The 23,955-nt window shown below is 42.7% G+C and overlaps 1 protein-coding gene across 4 annotated transcripts in view; it reads left to right on the forward strand.

Moving 5' to 3' along the window:
- SH3GL3 (SH3 domain containing GRB2 like 3, endophilin A3) overlaps positions 1-23,955 on the forward strand; it is a 166,962-nt gene that overhangs the window by 65,116 nt on the left and 77,891 nt on the right. For all 4 annotated transcript variants that reach the window (XR_004536985.1, XM_033920596.1, XM_033920595.1 and 1 more), the window contains exons 2-6: positions 1,727-1,795; positions 7,188-7,260; positions 8,370-8,513; positions 13,946-14,079; positions 16,118-16,276. Coding sequence is in view for 3 of the 4 variants with exons in the window: in XM_033920595.1 (XP_033776486.1) it covers positions 1,727-1,795; positions 7,188-7,260; positions 8,370-8,513; positions 13,946-14,079; positions 16,118-16,276 (579 nt within the window). In the remaining variant the exon portion in view is untranslated. The remainder of the gene's footprint in view (positions 1-1,726; positions 1,796-7,187; positions 7,261-8,369; positions 8,514-13,945; positions 14,080-16,117; positions 16,277-23,955) is intronic.

Here is a 23,955-nt window from a genome sequence, read left to right on the forward strand (position 1 = left end):
TTATACAGTCGACGATATTCAGAGCATAAGTAGGAGAAGAGAAAGGAGATTGCGCTTTGAGTTACAAAGGTGCAAGGCTGCGAAGGTGAAAAAGATAACATAAGATGTTGATGAGAAGTAAGTTGTTAACTTGGTACATTTGAATGAAGGACGGGCACCAGTGGGAAAAAACTGGTAACAATTAAAGATAGAAATTTTGGCAGAAGAGGGTAGACGGACTCCTTGGGATGGGAGGAGGCTCCGATTTTAGGGGAGAAGTCTGGTTAGGTTATAAATTTCTTAAACAATGTGGTTTTTAGTTCTTTCCTAAAGATACTATATGATTCTCTGGCGGCATAAGTGAAGTAGCCTGTCCAAGTTTGCAGTCTACCTGCTTGGAATTTAAATGTTCTATCAAAGAAGGTGCGATATCTACAGCCTATGATATTTGGGTAGGTAAAGAGGTTACGGTTTCTGGTAGGCCTAATAGAGGAGTGGAATTCGAAGTGAGGTAGTAGGTAGCTGGGGGCCAGTCCCCAGATTAGTTTATAGCAGAGGCAGGATAATTTGAATAGAATTCGTGCTTCAATTGGTAACCAATGAAGGAGTTTGTAGAATGGACTAACATGATCGCTCTTCTTTAGTCCGAATATTAGACGGATGGCCGTATTTTGAACTATTCTCAGTTTTCTCACATTTTTTTTTAGATATTTCCAAGTAGACAATGTTACAGTAGTCCAGGGTGGATAAAATCAGTGATTGTACCAATATTCTGAAGGATAGCGGGTCGAAGTATTTTTTTATGGTTTTCAGTTTCCAAAGGATGAAGAAGCATTTTTTAGTCACCGAGTTTATGTGCTCGATCAGGGACAGGTGGGTATCCAGGGTGACTCCCAGTATTTTTATGGTTTTTAGTATTGGGTGATCATGGCCGTTTACATATATTGTAGTTGTGGAGATTTTCTCGTTTGGGCTAGCAAGGAAAATCTTTGTCTTTTCTGAGTTTAATTTCAGTTTGAAGTTTAAAGTCCATTTTTCTATTTCGAGCATGATGGAGGAGATATGTTTTGAGTTGGTTGAGGTCACATTTGTTATTGGTATTAATATGGAGATGTCGTCTGCGTATATATAATAAGTTAGGTTAAGCTTTTGTAAAAGGTGGCCTAGAGAAGAGATGTATATATTGAACAAGGTGGGAGATAAGGGGGATCCTTGTGGGACTCCCGAGGGGCTTTTCCAGGGTTCAGAGTAATTTCCTTCATGGACCACTTGATAAGATCGTTTGGTTAGGAAACCTTGGAACCAATGGCCTTACAGTTTTTTTGCCCCACACAGCAGCAGCAACTAGGGCACGGGGGGGGGGGGGGGGGGGGGGGGAAGGACAGAGCTTGTCTTGTTTGACTCTCCAAGTGCAAACATGTTCTGTTGAGGAAGCAGCTCTACTTTAAATTCTCCTTCCCCATCACAACCAGATTCCTAACCTGAAGTAGAACGCTAAAATATAAGACCAGAAATTAAAATTTTGATATTAGATACAAGTAGGCTGAGTACAGAGTGATGAGTTAGCCGAAACTGCTTATATTGTGGTTACTGTTATTTTGAGATTTAGCTTATGTGACATGAACTTTCCTTTGCAATTGATGTGAATCAACTTGAAAAGTTTAATCTTAATGATATAAATTTAGAATTTGGGTGATTTTAATTACAGTAACAATATTTTATGTACTTTTTTTTTTTTTTTTTGCAGTTACTAAGTGAAAAAATTAGTAGAACTGAAGGGACAAAACTAGATCGTGACTTTCAGGGAATGGAAAAAGTAAGTGAATAAATTTTTGAAACACACCTAAATCATAGAGAAAGGAAAACCTTTAGGCCCACTGCTTGGTTCTTTTCGCTTTCTCTACTTTTTATTCCTATTATAAATAAGGCCAGCACAACAGCGGCCAGCTATTTAGTTAGATGCTTCCAGTCTGCTTAGGGCAAGTGGCATCCCCCCTCCCCTTATGGCAGTTATTGGCACAGGGAGCCGCGCTGAATGCTCTGCACTACTTCTGACGCTCAGAGGATCTCTGAGCATCGGGAGCAGCACATTCAGCACAGCTCCCTGCGCTAATAACCGCTATTGAGGTTTAGTAAAAGGGGAAGGGGATAGTTAGGCAGATTAGATAGGCCATATGTGGTCTTTATCTGCCTTCATTTTTCTGTTTCTCTGTTTTACTTCTATCTAAAATGATTTTTACATAGAGGGTAGGATTTATTGCATTTTCTTATTCTTACAAGAAAAATACTGCAGAGTAAGAAATACAAAAAATCCAAACCAAAATAACATTTTTTCGCCAGATGTGGGATTTACTCCAGAGGTAACCATTTAATTCAAAAAATTGGAGAAAAAGTCTCAATGAACTTGTAGTAAGCAGCAATCAATACAGATTTTAAGCTTGCACATTCTATTCTCATTGGCATAAAAACTCCATACCAGAAATATAATTATCAACTGGGCACAAGACCCACCATTGTGCGCAAGGAATGTAATAGGAAAAAGGTTTTAATTTAGCTTAGTTGCATGGTTTGATCCGACGCTGGTACTGCCGCTCACCAATGTCTTCATATGCGGCACATTGATTCAAGCCCCTGGCGCCAGCCAGATCTCTCACGACACACTCACAGTCCACAAGCTATGTCTGTGCCTTGTTTCATCCAATTTCGACTTCATCAGGGATTTAAAGCTGCTAAGCTGTCCTTAACACACCATGCACGCCGGCACAAGACGATGCTCTGATTTTCTTATTCTTACCATAAGATGAATACAAAATAATGAAGTGAAAATTAAAAATTATATATAAATAGAATGAGGAATCTGAAAGAATTGTTGTGGTGAATTTTTTTAGTGAGCTTTGTATCAATGTAGTCAGCCAGCGCAGAAGATTGAACATACACTTGAGTATGTGACTATTCTCAGTATGTAAGTGGCAGAAGGGATGGACCTAAGAGGTCCAAGATGGATCTTTTTGCGAATAGGAAGAGGCACAAGTAATCTGAGAACAGAGCAGATCACAAGATGATGGATAAAATTTATTGAAAATAAAAATAAAAACATAAAGGCCTGGATTCTCGTGGGCCAATCATGTGATGGCGCCATATAGAGAATCGCGCCTCCAGGAAAAGATAAGTACCGGAAACTTAGACCAAGGTTTTCCAGGCCTACATTTCTGGCACCTATCTTTGTTGTGAATCAAGCCTACATAGACGTTTTAGGCCACTTAACGCCACTGCTTATGTTGGCCACACCCATAGTACTTACGGAGGTGCGATTCCGGTACCGAATTTTTAGGCACCGTTAGGTGCCTTAAAACTTAGTTAAAAACATCATTTAAACAGCATTTTTTTACTGAGCTTGGGCGCCTACTGGTACCTAAAAAATCTAAGCCAATTAGATTATCTGGGCCAAAATGCCCAACATGGCCACCCTTGTGTAAGGAGTACTGTTAAAGTTACATATATAAATGATAAATAAAAATAATTGATTTCAAATATTAAAATATGAATGGTTAATCAAAATCTTCTCTTCACAAGTCTGATATCTACTTTAAATATCAACCTTTCAAAATGCTCCTTATTATAACTTCAGATCCTCAGCAGCACCACTCTGTGTTAAAAAAAAAAAAAAACAACTTTCATGACACAAAGCTTTATGTGCTAAATTTTCACCGGATCTTTGCACCTGTTGACCATCATAGGCATATCAATATTTGTTTATATGAAAGAAATGATAATTTTGCATGAGGTAAAACTCTTTATAGTTTATAAATCTTTCCTTTTGGCTAAGACTTAATAATAATATTGTAATAAACAGCTAAAGAGACATATGATCAAGAAACTGTTTTATTTTACTTTTGTGATTATGATATACATACCGAGGGCCTCAAAATAGTACCCAGCGGGCCGTGAGTTTGAGACCACTGCTTTATAACTATATCATTTATATTGCTAGTACTTAGCTTTAATCCGTGGTCTCGGCCTGCTTGAACTCCTTTCTATGGATCCTGCCTTAGGACGCTTTTGGACCTGCTTCAGCACCTGCCCTTTACACGGACCAGCCTTTCCAAACCACCCCATCCTTCGGGGCCACGCCTTGAGTTCTGAGCTGCACCCAGATCCGGAATATTACTGGATATTACGGGACTTAGTGGCAAGCCCCCTTAGTCGGATGTGTAATGTGGTTGCAGGTGGTACAGGTAATTTTCCCAAAAATTTAGCCCATATTGTGTTGCTCCCGAAGCCAGGGAAGGACCCCGAATTGGTGGGGTCCTTCTGGCCTATCTCTCTTTTGGACCAGGATGTCAAATTGCTGGCTATGACATTGGCATGGCGTCTCAGTCGTTTTCTGCCAGACCTGATCCATCCAGACGGCTTTGTACCTGGTCATTATGCTTCAATGAATTTGCTGAAAGTGCTGGGGGCCATCCACGAGCACAAGGGTAAAGGGGGCCAATCTGCAGTGGCAGGCTTAGATATGGAGAAAGCGTTTGATAGTGTTTCTTGGGAGTATTTGTTTCTGGTTTTGGGGGGGTTTAGACTGGATTAGGGCATTGTATACTCATCCCCGGGCTAGACTGCTCATCAACGGGAGTTTGATGGAAGCGTTCGAGCTGCGGCGGGACTCTCTCCACTACTATTTCTCTTGGCTATTGAGCCTCTGGCTCTCAAGATACGGCAGGCTACTGGTGTTCGGGGTATCCAGGTAGGGAGATGGGAATGCAAAATCAGCTTGTTTGTGGATGATATCTTACTTTATTTGGATCAGGCCCCCTTCCATCTGGCGGCAGTGCTGGCGCTCATCCGGAACTTTGGGGTACTTTAAGGTCTGCAGGTTAATTATAGTAAATCTGAGTTCTTGCTACTGGCTGGCGGCCCTGTGTAACCGTGGCATGCCTTGCTTCCTATTCTGCCCTCAGCTGCTCCGGTCCGCTATCTGGGTATATATTTGAGCACTAACTCTGCTACATTTTACTCCATGAATGTTCTTCGCCATCTAGATGCCATTGGGAAGTTGTGTCAAATGTGGCAGGACCTTCCTTTGGGCCTCTTGGGACGAGTGGCTTTGGTTAAAATGGTCCTGCTTCCCAAATTACTCTATCCCCTTCAAACGGTACCACTCTGGCTTTGACACCAGGACGAACATCGCTTTAAATCCCTAATCTTCCAGTTTATTTGGCGGTCTAATGCCCCTTGAGTCGCCCTGGCTAAGCTGACTTTGGCTAAGGGGGCTGGCAGGTTGCATGTACCAGATCTATGCTTGTATAATGTTGCCCCTCTCTTGCGATGGATCCATGAGGGTTATACAGGATCTGCGCGCTACTTTCCTCAAGGGTGGGCTGAGTGCTGGAATCAACCGTTTCAGTTTTTTAATCTACTCCACTCCCAGCCGGAATATGCTGCCCACACGGGGCGGCCGCTCGAGGTTCCTGTTACCCTTTCAGAAGGCTTGGCAGTGGTGGTGCCGCCGACAGCAGTTTCTCCCTTTCTGATGTTTGAGAACAACGTGGGGTTCCTGCCCAGTTGGGGGCGGGCATTTCGAGGCTACAGATATATGGCACAATTGCTGGCCTTATTGGGGGACTCTTTCCCCTCTTTTCAACAGGTCAAGGAGACTTGGGCCATTCCACATAAGTATCTGTTTTCCTTCCTCCAGCACAGACATTACTGGACATCTACCTGGCAGGCCTGTGAAGGGGGTTGGGACGCTGGCCACCTGGACCATCCACCCGTGCTCAATTGGTTGTCCCACTGGTATGATGTTCTGCGGCTCTCTTCCAGAGTTCCTGGTATGTGCAAATTGCGGGAGAGTTGGGCTGGGGATTTGGGCCAGAGCATCTCTTATCCCCCGTTTTTGGACTGCTTCCGGACCCTTTATCTCTTTTCCAAGTCGGCTATCAGGAAATGCAGTATATATTACTACATAGAGCCTATATTACCAGGTCTAGAGGGGCACAGATTGGGTTGTGGAACAGTGATCTTTGTCTTAAGTGTAAATGCAAGCCTGGTACCTATCTTCACTCCTTCCTTGAGTGCACTGAACTCACTGTTTGGACTAAGCTTTTGGGCCTTCTTGCTGCTGTTCTCCACAACCCTATAGAGTGGGACTATGGTACCCTCCTCCTGGGTTTTTAGGGCTCGTTACAGGAGAAGGGCTTCTCTCCTCCTCAGTGTAGATTCCTGTACAATGCTACTCTTGTGGCAAAAAAATTGATTTTGACATACTGGGCTTCTGAGGACTCCTCCTCCCCCCCCCCCCCCCCCAGTCGCACAGTGGCGGTCCAAACTGAGAGAGATGGCACAATTTGAAATCCGTTCTTATGATAAATCTCAAAGACAGGACATGAGGCATTATGTTGCGCTGTGGGAGGGTCTACTGGATCTCTTATCTCAATTACTCTTTGAGCACCTCCTTCAGTCTGCTTTTTGGGACTCCCTGACGTCAGCCTGTTCATTAGCTGTACCTGCACTCCAGGGGTGGTTGGGGGGGAAGTGGGGTTGGCATTGGTAGGGGTGGTATGTGTGAACTGCTTGCTGTGTTGGATGTAGTGTACGTTGGGGGGGGGGGGGAGACACTTTACAACAAAAAATGTTATGGCCGATGGTCTGGTTAAGTGTTTTTCGTGGGTCTGGGTTGGACTGCTGTTTTTCTTTTTGCTGGACATTGACCTGCTTTTTTATGGACTATCCCGTATAGGAGATATTAGTACCAGTTTGGTTTTACCGTTGCCTTTCTGGTTCTTCCTTTATTGTTCTTGTTATTTTGTTGATTGTATTTGCCTGTCTGGGCCGTTTGCCATTCTCAATAAAAACAATATTTTTAAAGAAATGCAGCCCATAAAACAAACCAAAACAAATGTTTAATTCGGGGCTGCACAACATCTATAATAGGAGAGGAAGTGTTAGATTAAAAAAAAATCTAATTAAAATGTCAGTCTAGGAAAGGTTTGAAATCATCATCAGCAAAACATCACACTCTCAGGCAAACTGAAATGAATGTGATGTGAATGGTGGAACCTTCATTTTAACTAGATTTGTTTTTTAACACTTCATCTTCATTTTGTTAAGTAAATTGGAAGGCCATATGTATGAGTACATGCTGTGCAATATATGTTTAAAGTGTGCAAATACTAAGAAATGTAAACAATTTTGATATTATGCCTTTGATTTAGAAAATAGATCTCACCAGTAAAGCTGTAGCAGAACTGATTTCAAAAACCATAGAGTATCTTCAGCCAAATCCAGGTAAGACGAAGAAACCCCATACAAAACTCTTGTAAACTGACAGTTCCGATCCAGGCCCAGATGCACTAAAGCCAGCGATTGTCGCTAAACCTGTTTTGACAGCTTTTGCGACGATCGCATTTGCTAACTCGATGCAGAAAACAGCTCACTGTGTGATTTTTCTGCACAATCGCTCATTCCCCAATTTGTCCATGCAAATAAGCTAATTAATATTAAAATGCCATGTAAACTAGTAGAGTTATTGATGCTCTAACATGGCTTCTCAATGCACTAAAAAAAAAAAAAAAGAGGTGATCGCTTTTAACAATCCAAAAAATAACTGGTCAAGACCAGTCGCTTATCTGTTTAGCCCTTTAAAAAAAAAAAATTGGCACAGGTGTTATGCATGTTACACATGCACAATATTTACCCCATTAGATAAAAAGCAACCCCCCCCCCCCGCCGATGACAGCCCTCCCCGATGAACCAGCACTGCAAACTGCCTCCCCTCCCATGCCCAATTCCTCCTAAAATGCTGATCCCACCCCTCCCTGTGAAAGAAAATTGGCAGGAGTCCTGCCAACAGAGGAACCCCCCCCAAGAAAAGGCAAGAGGAATGCTCACTCCCCTGAACCCCTGCCCCCCCCCAGTACCTTTGTACATTTGAAGGAGGGAAGCACCGATCCTAAATGGCGGGCCTTCACTCCTCGATGCATCATTTTGGATTGTCCCTGAATAAAAACAGGACTGCAGAGTCCAGTAACTTATTTTATTTAAATTTAATTCATTTGGTATATAAAGCATACTACTATTCATTACAAAAATATCAAGGCAGCTTATACTACAATATGGTTACTAGGAAGGAACTATTAACAAAACCACACAAAGAAATGACAGATACTGACTGATCATTAAACACTGTAGTCAGACAACAAAGAAACATGGTGAATGGGTTGGGAGTTACAATTCATGCAGAGTTGAAACAATTGGAAGGGATGGAAAGACCCACAGCAGCTGCCTAACAAGTCCTCACTTACCAAAAGCAAAGGAAATACCCACTCTTCCAGTTCTCTAAAATTCTGCTTTGCACTATTCTCCATCCTAATTGCAATTCCTACTTGTGTTTGAAGCCTACAGAGCAAAGCTGGGAATGCTAAACACAATGTCAAAGATCAGGGGCCAAGTGAAAACAACAGGATACTCTCAAACAGAAGGACTGCTTGGGGACTCTATGCTGCGGTATGGAAGAGAACTAGGGGATGATTCAGCCTTTGGTGAGTTTAACTTTAAAAATTTTCAGTTTTATCATCACTGTAAATGTAAAATGACATTACTTTTGACAAGGGAAATAAAATTAGTCCCAATGGACATTTATTTGGTGTTGATTGCGTCTTGATTCACCTTTCCTCTATACTTTCCAGCTGAGTTGAAACTAGCCCCAGTTCAGTTGCTGTACATCTAGCAGATGCATTAAAAGATGTGGTACACAAATCTCTAGCTCTGACTGCCAAGCTCTTGCTCTCATTAGGTCCCATGCTTCTCTACCTCTCCCCCAAGCAAATGGGGGAAGGGGTTGTCGTCATTTTACTCTCCCAGTCTCTCCCTGAATCTTTAAATCCTTAAGCTCCTTAACTGCAGCAACTCATTCCTCTTGCTTGCACTGGCTCTGACAAAATTTCCTCCTCCACCATCATTTATACAATGGAAGAGAATATATTACCAATAATTACACAGAACACAGATGAAGTTGCAACCTCTCCATAGGAAATCTGATATATGATCACCAGGTTTCCAAGGTTAGAGAAGGGAATATTTATAACATTAAACTGATTCATAGCATAGGTTGGCCATTCCTGCACTGCAGACTGGCATAAGGGAAATTAGAATAAGTCTGAAACAGTTTGTATAGATTAGATTGCCTAGTAAACATGCTGTAACAATGCTAATGCATTAGTGTGATTTCTTGGAAAAATTAAGATTCATATTTTGATAGGTGTAACTGTTAAGTTCTAGACTGTTTTTTTTTTTTTGTTTGGGGGGGGGGCAAAAAGCTCTGCCCCAGACCTCCACTCCCATAATAGAACTAATTGTAATACTATAATCTTATTAACACCACATAATGGTTAACCACAAAATTAAACTATAGCAAACACAATGTATGCTTCTCAACATTCATTCCTAACAGAACACTTGACCTTGGCCACACATGCTGAACATAGATAACCCCTAAGCAAATACAGGACCACAAACTAAAAGTACTAATACAGTATACACAAATGAAACCCTAAGATGCCAGACTCTACATGCAGTACAAGACCAGAGAAAGAGAAATTAATTTCTTCCTGAACAGTGCAAATATAGACAAAGGATGTAAATTCTCAAAACTGACACATTTTAATCACTAAATTGAAAATAAAATCATATTCCCTACCTTTGTTTGGTGATTTTATTTTTCTAGTCATTTCACAGTCTCTAGTTGAACCTTCTATCTGTGCTCTTAATTATGTATCCAGGGCCTTTTTATCCATTTGCTGTTTTCTCTTTCTTCACTTTCTGCCCTACATCCATCTTTGACATTAACTTAACATTCAGCTTTCTTCTCAAAATCTATTTTTCCATGTCTTCCCTTCCCATCTAGCCATGTGCAACAGCTCCTCCCTCTTCCTTCTCCCCTCTTCCCATCTATCCAGACCTCCCTCTCTTCCCCCTTCCGCTCCATCCCTGTGCACCATCTCCTCCCTCTTCCTGCAGTCTAACATCTCTCTCCCTTTTCAATCACCCTTTTCCAGAACTGACATCTCTTCCTTCTGAGTCATCTCTCCTCCCTCCCAGTCTAACATTTCTCTTCTCTCCCTCACTGGCAGCATTTCTTTCCATGCCTTCTCAACCCCCTCCCAGCCTGTGCAGCATCTGTCTTTCCCTCCATTCCCAACTCTAGCACCCCCCCCCCCCCCCTCAGCGGGATCCTGTAGCATGAACTCCCTCTTCAGCTCCCCGCTGCTGTAATTTTAAATCATCGAGCAGATGGCGGCAGCAACTTCCTCTTCCCACGTAGGCAGGACGCTGCAGAATGAAGGCTTCCTAGGCAGGCCAATGGCAGCAGGCTTACCTCATTGCAGCCTGCCTGAAGATTTAAAATTACAATGGCCAGGTAGGTGGGAGAGTCGGGAAAGCCATACTTTCAATTTTTGTGAGGCCATGAATCCTTTGGCCCCCTCCCGTTCCAATGCCTATAGTTCTAGATATGCTTGCCACTATTGCAACTTCACTTTCTTATAATTACAATCTCAAAACATTTCTTCATTACTAAACCTGCTTTTACTGAATGACTGACAGTGGCCAAGAGTGAGATTTGCTTCACCATCTTGCAGTACTCCTTAATCTTTCTTTGTTACTGTTTTGATCTATCCCTCTTGTATAAGATTACATGTCTTGCTTATCTTTCCTTAGTGTCCTTACCAGTTTAAAATATGTAGGTGTTGTGTTCATCAACCAGCAGATGGAGATAAAACTACTTTGTTTTTCTATGGAACTTGCCTTTCAAGGGTACCCTGTGGAAGTATAGATATTCAGTTTTTGTCTGCCTCCAGCAGATTGTGATGGTGATGTGCTTGGTTCTAGGCTGGATACTCCCAAAAAACCTCCTTAACCAGGGGTTGCTGGTGTAGTTGAGCTAATCTGCTTTTAAATGAGGCTGAATTTTATAAGAAAAATATATGGCTTCTGTTTCCCTTACATTTATCTCATCTTATTAGTATAAATATGCCCAGGAAATATAAAAATAATAGAATTTTGTTGGATACCTGGAAAACCCTACGTTATGTGAGTAATTTATCACCAGACCCAATTTCCAAGTCATTAAATCAATCAATTTGGGTAAACTTCAAGATCAAAATTGTCGGGTTTAAAATCGTTTGGAAGCATTGGATCATTGCAGGTATACAGACTTTGAATGATGTGATTATAAATGGATCATTGCTTAGTTTTTCACAATTGCAACATAAATTTGGTTTAAATAATTCACAAAGTTTTAAATGGTTGCAGTTGAAGCAGGCCATCCAGGAAGGGTTCCCTGAATGGAAAGTTCTTAATTCTCAGTATAGTTTGGAATTCCTGTGCTTTCAGGCGGATTTCTTGGGTCACCAAGCTGCACAATGGTATAAATTGATATATGGATATTTGAATAAAAAACAAAGACCTGGTCTTAGGGACATTTGGAGCATTGAGCTTGGGCATCAAATTTCTGCCTCTCAATGGCCACGTTTTTGGTCTTGGAGAATAAAAACTACAAGGGCAGCATCTATGAGACAGACTTGTTTTTTTTTTTTTTTTGTTGCATAGAGCTTTATGGACCCCAGTTCATTTACAGAAGTTAGATAGTTCAAGATCCAATAGATGCTGGCATTGTGGTTTAGAAGTTGGGACATTAGATCATTTGATATTTTTTTGTCCCTGTATAAATGCCTTTTGGAAGTTAATTTGGCCCCAAATTAATTCACTGTTAGAAAATCATGTTGCCCTTTCATAGGATACTATATTATTTGGTACTTCAATGATATTTAAAAGCCAAATTTCAGCTAATAATAATAAACTAAACTAAGCCTTAGGTTTATATACCGCATCTTCTCCACTGAAGTGGAGCTCGACACGGTTTACAGAGTTTAAAAAATATGGGAAGAGAGAGTTTACAAAGCATAAAAAGAGGGGATGTAATCAGGAGAAGAGATTATTATATGCTAGAGAAAAGCCAGGTTTTCAGTTGTTTTCAGAATAGTTGGAGGGAGTCCAGGTTCCACAGCGGGACAGTGAGGTCGTTCCAGAGGCCGGTGATTTTGGAGAGGAGGGATCTACCCAGTTTACCTGCATGGAGGATGCCGTGTAGAGAGGGGAAGGATAGTTTATGTCTGTGGGCAGATCTGGTGGTAGTTGGTAGTTGTATTAATTTTTTTTTTTAATAATTCTTTATTCATTTTTAAAACTTTCATCAAGTGTACAACAATCATAATAAACACAATTAATCAGAGCACTTGCATATCTTATCATTATAATCTAAACATACAAATGTAACCCTCTCCCCACCCTCCCTCAAAGCCCTTCATTCATAATAAGAAACCTATATTTGTATCCCTCCCCCCTCCCAATACTATATGGTGTATAACTAATAGAAAAATGGCATTTAATCATGACAAAAAGACGTTAATGGCTCCCAAATTTTAATAAAATTATTATAATTTCCATTTTGTATCGCTATTGATCTTTCCATTCTATATATGTGACATAATGAATTCCACCAAAAATTAAAATTCAGCCTACTATGATCTTTCCAATTATTAGTAATATGTTAGATGGCAACTCCAGTCATGATCATTAAAAGTTTATTATTACACGATGATATCTGACTCTTTTTTCTCATATACATTCCAAATATCACAGTATCATAAGATAACGCTACATGGTTTTCCAATAAACAATTTATTTGATCCCAGATTGAGTTCCAAAAGGCTAAGATTTGGGGGCCATTGACGATTTATTCTGATGATCAGACATCTTAAACACCTAAATATTGTACAAGATAAGGGGGGTGGGATTATGAAGGATAATAATTGATAATTGTTATTTATTAGTATATGGGTGGGAGGGGTGGGCTTCTTATATAATTATCTATTTGGAATATTACAAATCAGAATGTCAAGTGATTAATTAAGATATTTATGAATGATTGTTGTACACTTGTTGTAATTTTTGAAAATGAATAAAGATTTTTTTTTTTTTTTTTTTTTTAATATATGGGAAATACTTGGTTTTTGAGGTGCCTTTTCATGATGGACAGGCTGAAGCTGGCTACTGGACCAGTTCAAAGACTGAATCCCATGTTCAGAAGTACTTTGTTATGTCCTACAGGTTCTGGGCTGGGCTGGCAAGGCAACTAAAAGGAGAAAAAAGTTGTAGCAGGTTTCTGGCGAGACCCGGAAACCTGCTACAATCATGACACCAGCCGCAGAAGCCTAAGAGAGAAAAAAGTTATACCTTATTTGCTGATTTTCTTTCCTTTAGCCTAGCTTATCTTTCCTTGAACCCTAGCTTTCTTTCCTTCAACCCTAGCTTATCTTCCCCTCCCTCCCCCCTTTCTGGGGCTCCTTGCTTTTTCTTTTTTTTTCCTGCTAGGTACCATCCTCAGCCAACAGGCTGACATGCTAGTTTTTCCTTCAGTGGATCACTATGTGCTTTGGTTTTCTACTACATGCAATATTTAACTAGCAGCTTAATCTACAATAATTTAACTGAAAGAGGCAAATTATTTCTACTTTATATAGACAAAGTACTAATGTGCTATCCTCCTTGGTTAAGTCTGTTAGACTAAATACTGAATATCAGTTTCTGCATAGTGCTGTACTGGTCTGATGAGACTAAAGGGAAAAAAAACAATTAGCAGGCAAGCTATAATTTTTCCTTACTCTGTGGCAGTCTCAGAGGTTTTTTATAACCACATGGTTCTCATCTGTGGAACTGGAAAGAAGAATACAACCAAATAAGAATAAATGGCAAGTTAAAACTTTCTAATGGTAGGACTGCTCAAGAGGGTAAAGGAGAAATCTGATCTTTTAATGAAAACACACACACTCTATAAATAAGGACTTCTTAAAACCAGTTTTAAGAAGGGTAGATGTTTCTACAGTACATCAAAATGCTGTATGTTTCACTGCAGGAAATGCAATGATAGATGTTGGTGAAAGCATGAAGCAAATGGCAGAGGTGAAAGATTCTCTAGACATTAATATGAAGCAAAACTTTATTGATCCTTTACAATCATTACAAGATAAAGATTTACGAGAGATTATGGTAAGTACTGTTGATTAAAAACCATTGTGGTTGAACAGATATAATCTGATATTATAAGCTTTTAATTAAATACTTGCTAAATATCTGGGAGGGCAGTGCTAAAATAGTACAAACATTTCCTAATGACATTTGTATTAGTATTTTTGTTTCAGTGGGAAAAAGTAACCTAGTATCAGAAGAAGAAAAAGCAAAATGTTCTATGTAACAAAAAGAACCACGTTTGTCTCAGAGATGCGGAAATCAATATGGGGCCAAATAAATTGTTTATTGGAAAATCCTGTGGCATTATCGTAGGACACGATTTTATTTGGAATGTCAATGAGAGCAAAGAGCTAAATTTCATCTAAAAACAATAGACTTTTATTGATTATGACAGGGGTCGCCATACAACATATCACAAGTAACTGGAAGAATTGGACTAGACTTAATTATAGTTTTTGGTGGAACTCACTCTGTCATATTTATAGAATGGAAAGAATAGCTATACAAAAAGAAAATTATAATAAATTTAAGGAGATTTGAGGGCCATTGATAAATTATTGTAATGAATAGATACCATTTTCCCCGATATAAGCACAATGCAATATAGGGGATGGGTTGGAGGGGGGTTCTGAATTTTATTAAATTAGATCAATAGAAAATAATTTTTATAGAATTTTTATAAAATATATTTGATTATATATATTATAGTAAGGGGGGAGGGAAGGGATAAAACTTTGTTTTAATGTTGAATATGATAAGATTTAAAGTGATGTATTCAATTTCAATGTTAATTAATGTTGCACTTGATGTAAGATGTCAAAATGAATAAAGATTTACATATCAAAAAAAGAAGAAAAAGCAAAACAGTCTAGGCAGAGAAACCTGAGTGCAACTGTTTGCATGCAGAAACACCATGCAGCATGCATGTTAGTGCCAGATTCTGGTGACCCCCCAAATCTCAGGGAGGAAAGAAGAAACCATCTATACTTCCCCCTCCATATTTGCGGGAATTAGGGACAGAGACGGTTCTGCCCCTAACTCCCGCTTTCCCCAGCTATTTTAAGCCCTGAAAGCCTCCCCTTAAGCCTTACCTGGTGGTTTAGCGGGTTTTCGGGGCATGAGCGATCTTCCCACGCTCCTGCCCCATGCAGATCGCTCACAGGAAATGGCTGCCTTGAGCTCCTGTAGTCTCTTGAGCCATTTCCTGTGTGCAATCTGCACAAGGCAGAAGCGTGGGAAGATTGCTCCTGCCCCGAAAACCCACTAGACCACCAGGTAAGGCTTAAGGGGGGCTTACAGGGCTTAAAATAGCCTGAAAAATGAAAATGTATTTTTTATCTAAATCTGCGAATACGGAGGGGGAAGTGTACAAAGTATTATTTATTTATTGTATTAATACAATATTTGTATTTCAATGTTTCTATCACAAACACATGCAAATAATATAGTAAGTAGATGCAAATGTATACAGAAATTACAAACACTGAATTATAAACACCATCATGACAAGATATATGCTCGTACTTCTACAGCTTCCTGTATTTTCTTTGTCCACCAATGAAATAGAATTTTTCTAATTATACCAGCTTTGGATTTTTATATTTTATAATGAGTCTTCACCTGCTATGTTGTTCTATTTTTAACTTTGAAGATAGACATTCAGAAACCATGTTTGAATGCAGATTGGAAGGTTTATTAACAAACGCAAAGGCTAAACATTTTTGCAAAGACATTTTAGCCAAACCATTTTCTTTCACTTGTAAAAGTTTCCATACAATGCTAACCTACTGCATTTTAAGTATTTTTTTCTGAAAACCATGGCCTTCATTTTTAAAAAATATTTCAATCCTCCTTCCTATTTGTCCACTGGAAGAAAGACAAGTATTTTACCTTATGCCCCTTTAGAGATTTTAGTTTTGCTATTAGAGAGTTGGGTGCTATTTAGTCATTTAAGAAAGCTGGATATCATTTGTCGACTGTAGCTTCTTAGTGAAATGTTTAACAATAAATGCTTTTCAAAAATCTGTTCCAGAACATTGTTTTTTTCTATTTTTAGCATCATTTGAAAAAGTTAGAAGGCCGTCGGTTACATTATGATTATCAAAAAAAGCATCAAGGGAAGGTAACAGAGGAAGAAATTAAACAAGCTGTAGAAAAATTTGAAGACTCTAAAGAGCTGGCCGAGCGAAGCATGTTTAACTTTTTAGAAAATGATGTAAGTATGAAACCTACAATTGTGAACTAGTTTTCTGCATCTCTTCCCTGTGGAGCTTCTGTTTTATCCCAGGACAAGCAGGCAGCATATTCTCTACATGTGGGTGACATCACCGACGGAGCCCCCTAGCGTACGTTTTCGCAAGCAGACTTGCTTGAAGACCTTCAAGCTTGCCATTGGCCCGCGCATGCGCGTGTGCCCCTCCCGCTTGTTCTAGGGCATGCCTCTCTTCAGTGTGTCCTCAGTTCTATGTTTTCCACGGAGCCAGAAGCACTGCTCCCTTGCTTTACACAATCTCGTTGTCCCTCTTACACTGCGGCTTGTTTGGTTAGTTTCTGTTGAGTCGCTGTGCCCGCATCTTTATTTTCCTTTCTTTACGTTTTTTTCAGTTAGTATAATTTTGACCGGGTTTCCTGTCTTACTCTGGCCGCTGCTGTATTTTTTCTTATGTCCCGGCCTCGTTCCAGGTTTAAAAACTATACTAAGTGCAACCGGGTTATCTCCATCACCGAACCTCATCATTGGTGTGTGGAGTGCCTGGGTGCAGAGCACCACGCTGAGTCGTGTCCCCGTTGTGTGACTTTGCAACCGCAGGCTCTTCGTAGGAGAGTGGCCAAGATTCTCCAACTCTTTGGCCCCATGGATCCTTCAGGACAGGCCTTGAGCTCTGCCTCGGCGCCCTCGTTGGGTGCCTTGGCCTCGAAGGCTCCAGCTACTCTGGCCTCAGGTCTCTGTGCTGGATTCAACGTCAGGAGTTTCGTCTCCTCGAGGGGACTCTCTCCCAGCTCCGCCTGAATCTGTTTCAGGTGACTTTCGACGCCTTCGAGTTGTCCTCAAGGGTCATGGCCTTTGCGATCGCCATGCGTCACCTCGCTTGGCTCCGGATTGTGGATATGGATCCGAATCTGCAGGATCGTCTTGCCAATCTCCCGTGTATGGGTCATGAGCTCTTCGATGATTTCATTGAGGCAGCCACCAAGCGCCTCTCGGACCACGCACGGTCCTTCGCCTCACTGGTGAAACTTAAACCGAAGACCCCTCTGGCTCGGCAATACAAAATTCCTCTCCAGAGGTACCCACAAAAATCTACTCCTGCCTTCTCTCGCCCTCCTTCGAAGCAGCAACAGCAGCAACATCAAACTAAGATCCAGCCGCCGGTTCCAGCAAAGACTGGGCTGTCTTTTTGACAACTCCGGTCTGAGGCTTCGGGCTCCCTTCCTCCTGGAGCCTTACCCCCTCCCCATCGGGGGTCATCTCCATCATTTCTATGCCCAGCGGGACAGTATTACCACTGAGTGTTGGGTGCTGTCTATCATCCGGGAGGGGTACTCCCTCCACTTCAGTCGCGTACCCCCGGACCTGCCTCCAAGAGGGTTTCCTTCTGCTCAGTCTCAGCTACCTCTCCTTCTGTAGTAAGCTCAGGCCCTTCTTCGCCTTCGGGCAGTCGAGGAGGTTCCCCCAGAACAGTGGGAACACCGGATTTTATTCCCGGTACCCAAGAAGACGGGGGATCTGCGTCAGATCCTGGTCCTCTGTGCTCTGAACAAGTTTCTGGTCCAGGAACGATTCAGGATGCTCACCCTTCCCACGTTGTATCCCCTCTTGGACGAGGGGGACTGGCTGTGCTCCCTGGACCTCAAAGAGGCGTACATGCACATTCCGCTACACCTAGCCTCTCGCCGGTATTTGAGATTCCGGGTGCGGGATCTCCATCTCCAGTATTCTGTTTTTCCCTTCGGCCTGGCAGCCTCTCTGAGGGTTTTCATGAAATGTCTGGTTGTGGTAGCTGCGGCCCTGCGCCTCCATGGCCTACAGGTGATTCCCTACCTTGATGACTGGTTAATCAAGGTGTCTTTTCGCCACGAAGTTCTGCGAGCAACGAATCAAACCATCTTGCTCCTTCAGAGTCTTGGCTTCGAGGTGAACTTTCCCAAGTCTCACTTCTGTCCGTCTCAGTCTCTCGAGTTCATCGTAGCGGTCCTAGACAAGGTTCGTCTCCGCTCCTTCTTGCCTCAACCTCGTCAGGAGGCGACTCATCTGCCCTCAGCACCAACCTGGCTCATGATGGTCCTCCTAGGTCACATGGCCTCTACGGTTCACGTGACTCCTTTTGCCAGACTTTACCTCCATATTCAATGGACTCTGGCGTCCCCTCTGGCATCTCAATCCTGTCTCTCGTCTCATTGTCGTGACTCCTTTGTTGAAGACAGTCTTCTCCGTTGATGTATGCTCTCTTTCAATCTTTCCAGAGTTTTTCTGTTTCATGCTCCTCCTCCGCAAAAGGTCCTCACGACGGATTCATCAACCTATGCTTGGGGGCTCATCTGGATTGTCCGTGCACCCAGGGTCTTTGGTCCAGTGCCGACTGCCTTTGTCACATCAATCTTCTGGAGCTTTGAGCGATTTTCCTTGCTCTGAAAACCTTTTGTCACCTGCTTCGCGACCAAGTGGTGCTGGTTCGCACGGACAACCAGGTTGCCATGTATTATATCAACAAACAAGGGGGCACGGGGTCCTGGTCCCTGTGCCAGGAGGAATAGAAACATAGAAATAGACGGCAGATAAGGGCCACGGCCCATCCAGTCTGCCCACCCTAATGACACTCCCCTACCTTTACCTTGTGAATAGATCTCACGTGTCGATCCCATTTGGCCTTAAAATCAGGCACGCTGCTGGCCTCAATCACCTGAAGTGGAAGACTATTCCAGCGATCAACCACCCTTTCAGTAAAAAAGAACTTCCTGGTGTTACCTTGCAGTTTCCCGCCCCTGATTTTCCACGGATGCCCTCTTGTTGCGAGGGACCCTTGAAAAAGAAAACATCTTCCTCTGCCTCGATGCGGCCCGTGAGATATTTGAACGTCTCGATCATGTCTCCCCTCTCTCTGCGCTCCTCGAGCGAGTATAGCTGTAATTTTTCTAACCGTTCATCGTACGGGAGATCCTTGAGTCCTGAGAACATCCGGGTGGCCATTCTCTGAACCGACTCCATCCTCAGCACATCCTTGCGATAATGCGGCCTCCAGAATTGCACACAGTATTCCAGGTGGGGCCTCACCATGGATCTATACAATGGCATAATGACCTCCGGCTTACGGCTGACGAAACCCCTGCGTATGCAACCCATGATTTGTCTTGCCTTGGATGAAGCTTTCTCCAATTGATTGGTAGCCTTCATGTCCTCACCGACGATCACCCCTAAGTCTCGCTCTGCTACCGTTTTTGTTAGGATCTCACCATTAAGGGTATAAGTCCTGCATGGATTTTGGCTACCCAGGTGCATAACTTTGCATTTTTTGGCATTGAAACTGAGTTGCCAGGTCCTAGACCAGCGCTCCAGTAGGAGTAGATCGTGCATCATGTTGTCGGGCATCGAGTTTTTATCCGTTGTGCTTTTGCTCACTACATTGCTTAGCTTGGCGTCATCGGCGAATAATGTTATTTTACCTTGGAGCCCTTCTGCCAAGTCACTTATGAATATATTGAATAGGATCGGGCCCAAGACCGAGCCTTGGGGCACTCCACTGATCACCTCTGTCATTTCAGAGGGGGTGCCGTTCACCATTACCCTTTGAAGCCTACCTCCAAGCCAGTTCCCAACCCATTTTGTCAATGTCTCGCCCAATCCTATAGAACTCATCTTGCTTAGCAACCTGCGGTGTGGTACGCTATCAAATGCTTTGCTAAAGTCCAGGTATATGATGTCCAGGGACTCCCCAACATCTAGCTTCCTCGTCACCCAGTCAAAGAAGCCGATCAGGTTGGATTGGCAGGATCTCCCCTTAGTAAATCCATGTTGACGGGGATCCCGTAGATTCTCCTCATTAAAGATCGTGTCTAATTGGTGTTTGATTAGGGTTTCCATTAGTTTGCTCACTATTGAAGTTAGACTTACTAGTCTGTAGTTTGCTGCCTCTATTTTTGAGCCTTTCTTGTGGAGTGGAATGATGTTAGCCATCCTCCAGTCCAACGGGACGCTGCCTGTACTAAGGGAGAGGTTGAAGAGCGCGGCCAACGGTTCCGCCAAGACATCACTCAACTCCCTGAGCACCCTGGGGTGTAGGTTGTCAGGCTCCTTAGCCTTGTTAACCTTGAGCCTTGACAGTTCACCATAGACACTGCTGGGTGTAAACTTGAAATTACTAAATGGGTCAACTGAGTTAACCCTTGTCTGTAGCGGAGGGCTGTGTCCCGGCGCTTCTCGGGTGAAGACTGAGCAGAAATATTCATTTAATAGTTGTGCCTTTTCTGAGTCCTAAGACGTACTATCCCTCCTGAGTTTTTACTTCTGTCACTGATGTACCTGAAGAATGATTTATCTCCCTTCTGGATGTTTTTTGCTAGAGACTCCTCCATGTGGAATTTAGCCTCCCTTACTGCAGTTTTGATGGCTTTTGACTTTGTCAGGTACTCTGCTCTAGAGTCTTGTTTCCCTGATTGTTTTTAAGAGATGAATGCTTTTTTCTTCTCCTTGATGAGGTCTGAGATCTCTGCAATGAACCACTGCGGCTTATTGTTCCTACGCCGTTTACTTACTAATTTAACATAACGGTTTGTCGCTTCCTGTATGGTGGCTTTCAGAGTCGACCACATTTCTTCTACGCTATCGGTTTCTGCTTGGCTTTGTAGCACCTGGTGAACAAAGTCACTCATGTCTTGGAAGTTTGTGTCCTTGAATTTGGGGACCTTGGTCAGTGTGGTAGATTTAGTGAAGCCTTTCCTAAGACTGAACCATATCATGTTGTGGTCGCTTAAGTAACAGGTCCAGTATTGCCTGATCCCTTGTTAGGTCCAACACCAGTTGCCTGAGACATGCTCCTCTCAAAGAGTTTAATAGCCTCCTACTGCTGCCGGAAGCAGCGGTAAGTGTGACTCAGTCCATATCAGGCATGTTGAAGTCACCTAGCAATACTGTGTCCCCATGCAAGGTGATATTCTCTATATCTCCGATTAAATCCCTATCTAGGTCATCCTGTTGTCTTGGGGGTCTGTAAATTACACCAAGATACAGGCATTTGTCCTTCCCTTTGGCCAAATTAATCCAAAGAGATTCCCCAGTGTACTGGACGTCTGCGATTCTTGTGACCTTAATGTCATCTTTTGTATATAATGCTACACCTCCTCCCATTCTGCCCTCCCTGTCCCTACGAAGCAAGTTGTAACCCGGTATGACCATGTCCCACCCATGGGAGTCCGTGAGCCAGGTCTCAGATATTGCCACTACATCCAGGTCGGCATTCCTTATTTCTGTTTCCAGTTCCAGGATCTTGTTACCCAAACTGTGTGCATTAACGTACATAGCCCTCCATGTGTTTTTATTACATCTTAGTGGGGATATTCAGTTCTGGGCTTGGGCCATCCGCCGCAACATAGTTCTTCGAGCTGTCTATATTCAGGGCCAGCAGAATTGTCTGTTGGACAAGTTGAGTCGTCTCACGAATGGTCCATCCACTCCATGACCCTGCGTCAGGTGTTTGCTCGTTGTGGGACTCCGGATGTCGATCTCTTCGCATCGAGGCGGATGCCTTTCTACTGGATTAGAAATATAGAAACTGATGGCAGAAAAGGGCCACGGCCCATCTAGTCTGCCCACACTAATGACCCACCCCCTGACTTCTTCCGTGAAGAGATCCCACGTGCCTATCCCATTTTTTCTTAAAATCTGGCACGTTGCTGGCCTCAATTACCTGTAGTGGAAGACTATTCCAGCGATCAACCACCCTTTCGGTGAAGAATTATTTTCTGGTGTCGCCATGAAATTTCCCACCCCTGAGCTTCAACGGATGCCCTCTTGTTGCCATGGGACCTTTAAGAAAAAAGATATCTTCTTCCACCTCGATATGGCCCGTGACATATTTGAACGTCTCGATAATGTCCCCCCTCTCTCTGTGTTCCTCGAGTGAGTATAGCTGCAACTTATCCAGCTGTTCCTCGTACGGGATATCCTTGAGTCCTGAGACCATCCGGGTGGACTGAACTCTCAGCACATCTTTCTGGTAATATGGCCTCCAGAATTGTACACAGTATTCCAGATGGGGTCTCACCATGGATTTGTACAATGGCATTATGGCCTCGGGCTTACGGCTGACAAAACTTCTACGGATACAACCTATGATTTGTCTAGCCTTGGATGAAGCTTTCTCCACTTGATTGGCAGTCTTCATGTCTTCACTAATGATCACCCCCAAGTCTCATTCTAATACAGTCCTTGCTAGGGTGCAACTCTGGTTAAGAGCGAACAAGAAAAGGACCTGGATGTTCTGATAGATAGGACCCTGAAACGTCAGCATAATACACGGCAGCGACAAAGAAAGCAAATAGAATGTTAGGCATGATAAAGAAAGGAATCACAAGTAGATCTGAGAAAGTTATAATGCCGCTTTATAGGGCAATGGTCAGACCACACTTGGAATACTGTGTCCAACATTGGTCTCCCAACCTAAAGAAGGATATAAAACTGCTGGAGAGAGTGCAGAGACGAGCAACGAAGCTAATAAAAGGTATGGAGAACTTGGAATAGGAGGAACGACTTAAGAGACTGGGATTGTTCTCTCTTGAGAAAAGGAGACTGCGAGGGGATATGATCGATACTTTAAAAATACTGAAAGGAATCAACAAAATAGAGCAGGGAAAAAAAATATTTACAGTGTTCAATGTGACATGGACATGGACTGAAGCTAAGGGGGGACAAGTCCAGGACAAATATCAGGAAGTTCTGCTACACGCAACAAGTGGTGGACACCTGGAATGCTCTCCCAGAGGAGGTTATTGCGGAATCCACCGTTCTAGGATTTAAAAGCAAAATAGATGCACATCTCCTTACGAGAGTCATAGAGGGATATGGGTGACTAAAATTACGCCAGGTGTACACCTGGCTGGGCCTACTCGTGTGCAGATCGCCGGACTTGATGGACCGAAGGTCTGATCCGGAGATGGCAGTTCTTATGTAGTAAATATTAATTTTCTTTTTCAAAGAGGTCAAAGGCAGAGGACTTTAAAATATGCAATGTCACCTCAGTAACATCTATAGAAAAAGACAAATAGTGCAAAATATAGACAGCAGATACAAATTCTCAAAACTGACATTTCGATCACTAAAATAAAATAATTTTTCCTACTGTCTGGTTGCACTCCTTCTGAATATGAATCCAATATTTCTTTCTGCCTCCTGCACGCTTCCTTTCCCTTCCCCAAACATCTCTCTCTGTCCCCTCCATAAGTCCAACTTTTCTTCCTCTCTCCTCCAGCCCCATTGGCATCATATCTCCCTCTCTCACTGTCCTCATTTCTTCCCTTGCTGCAAAGGGAGTGGGGAAAGAGAGAGAGATCCAGGGTGCATCTCTCCCACTCCCCTCTACTGCCACATCCAACATTTTTCTCTCTGCCTCCTGCATGCTTCCTCTCCTCCAGTCCTCATTCCCTTCCCCAACCAACATCTCTCTCTCTCTCAAGTCCAACTTTTTACTCTCTGCCCTCTCCCCCGTTCCCCGAGTGTGACATTTCTCCTCTCCTTTCTGCCTCCTGCTTGCTTTCTCTTTCTCCTCGCCTCTTCCCTCAAGTATGACATCACTCCCCCCCACCCCATCCAGCGGCATCACTTCTACCTTCCCTTTCCCTCCCCCTTGTCCAGTAGTACCTCTCCCTAGCGGCAGCTCATTGCGTGCCTCATGGAACCACAGC

This window comes from Geotrypetes seraphini, chromosome 14, assembly GCF_902459505.1.
Source record: "Geotrypetes seraphini chromosome 14, aGeoSer1.1, whole genome shotgun sequence".
Lineage (NCBI taxonomy): Eukaryota > Metazoa > Chordata > Amphibia > Gymnophiona > Dermophiidae > Geotrypetes > Geotrypetes seraphini.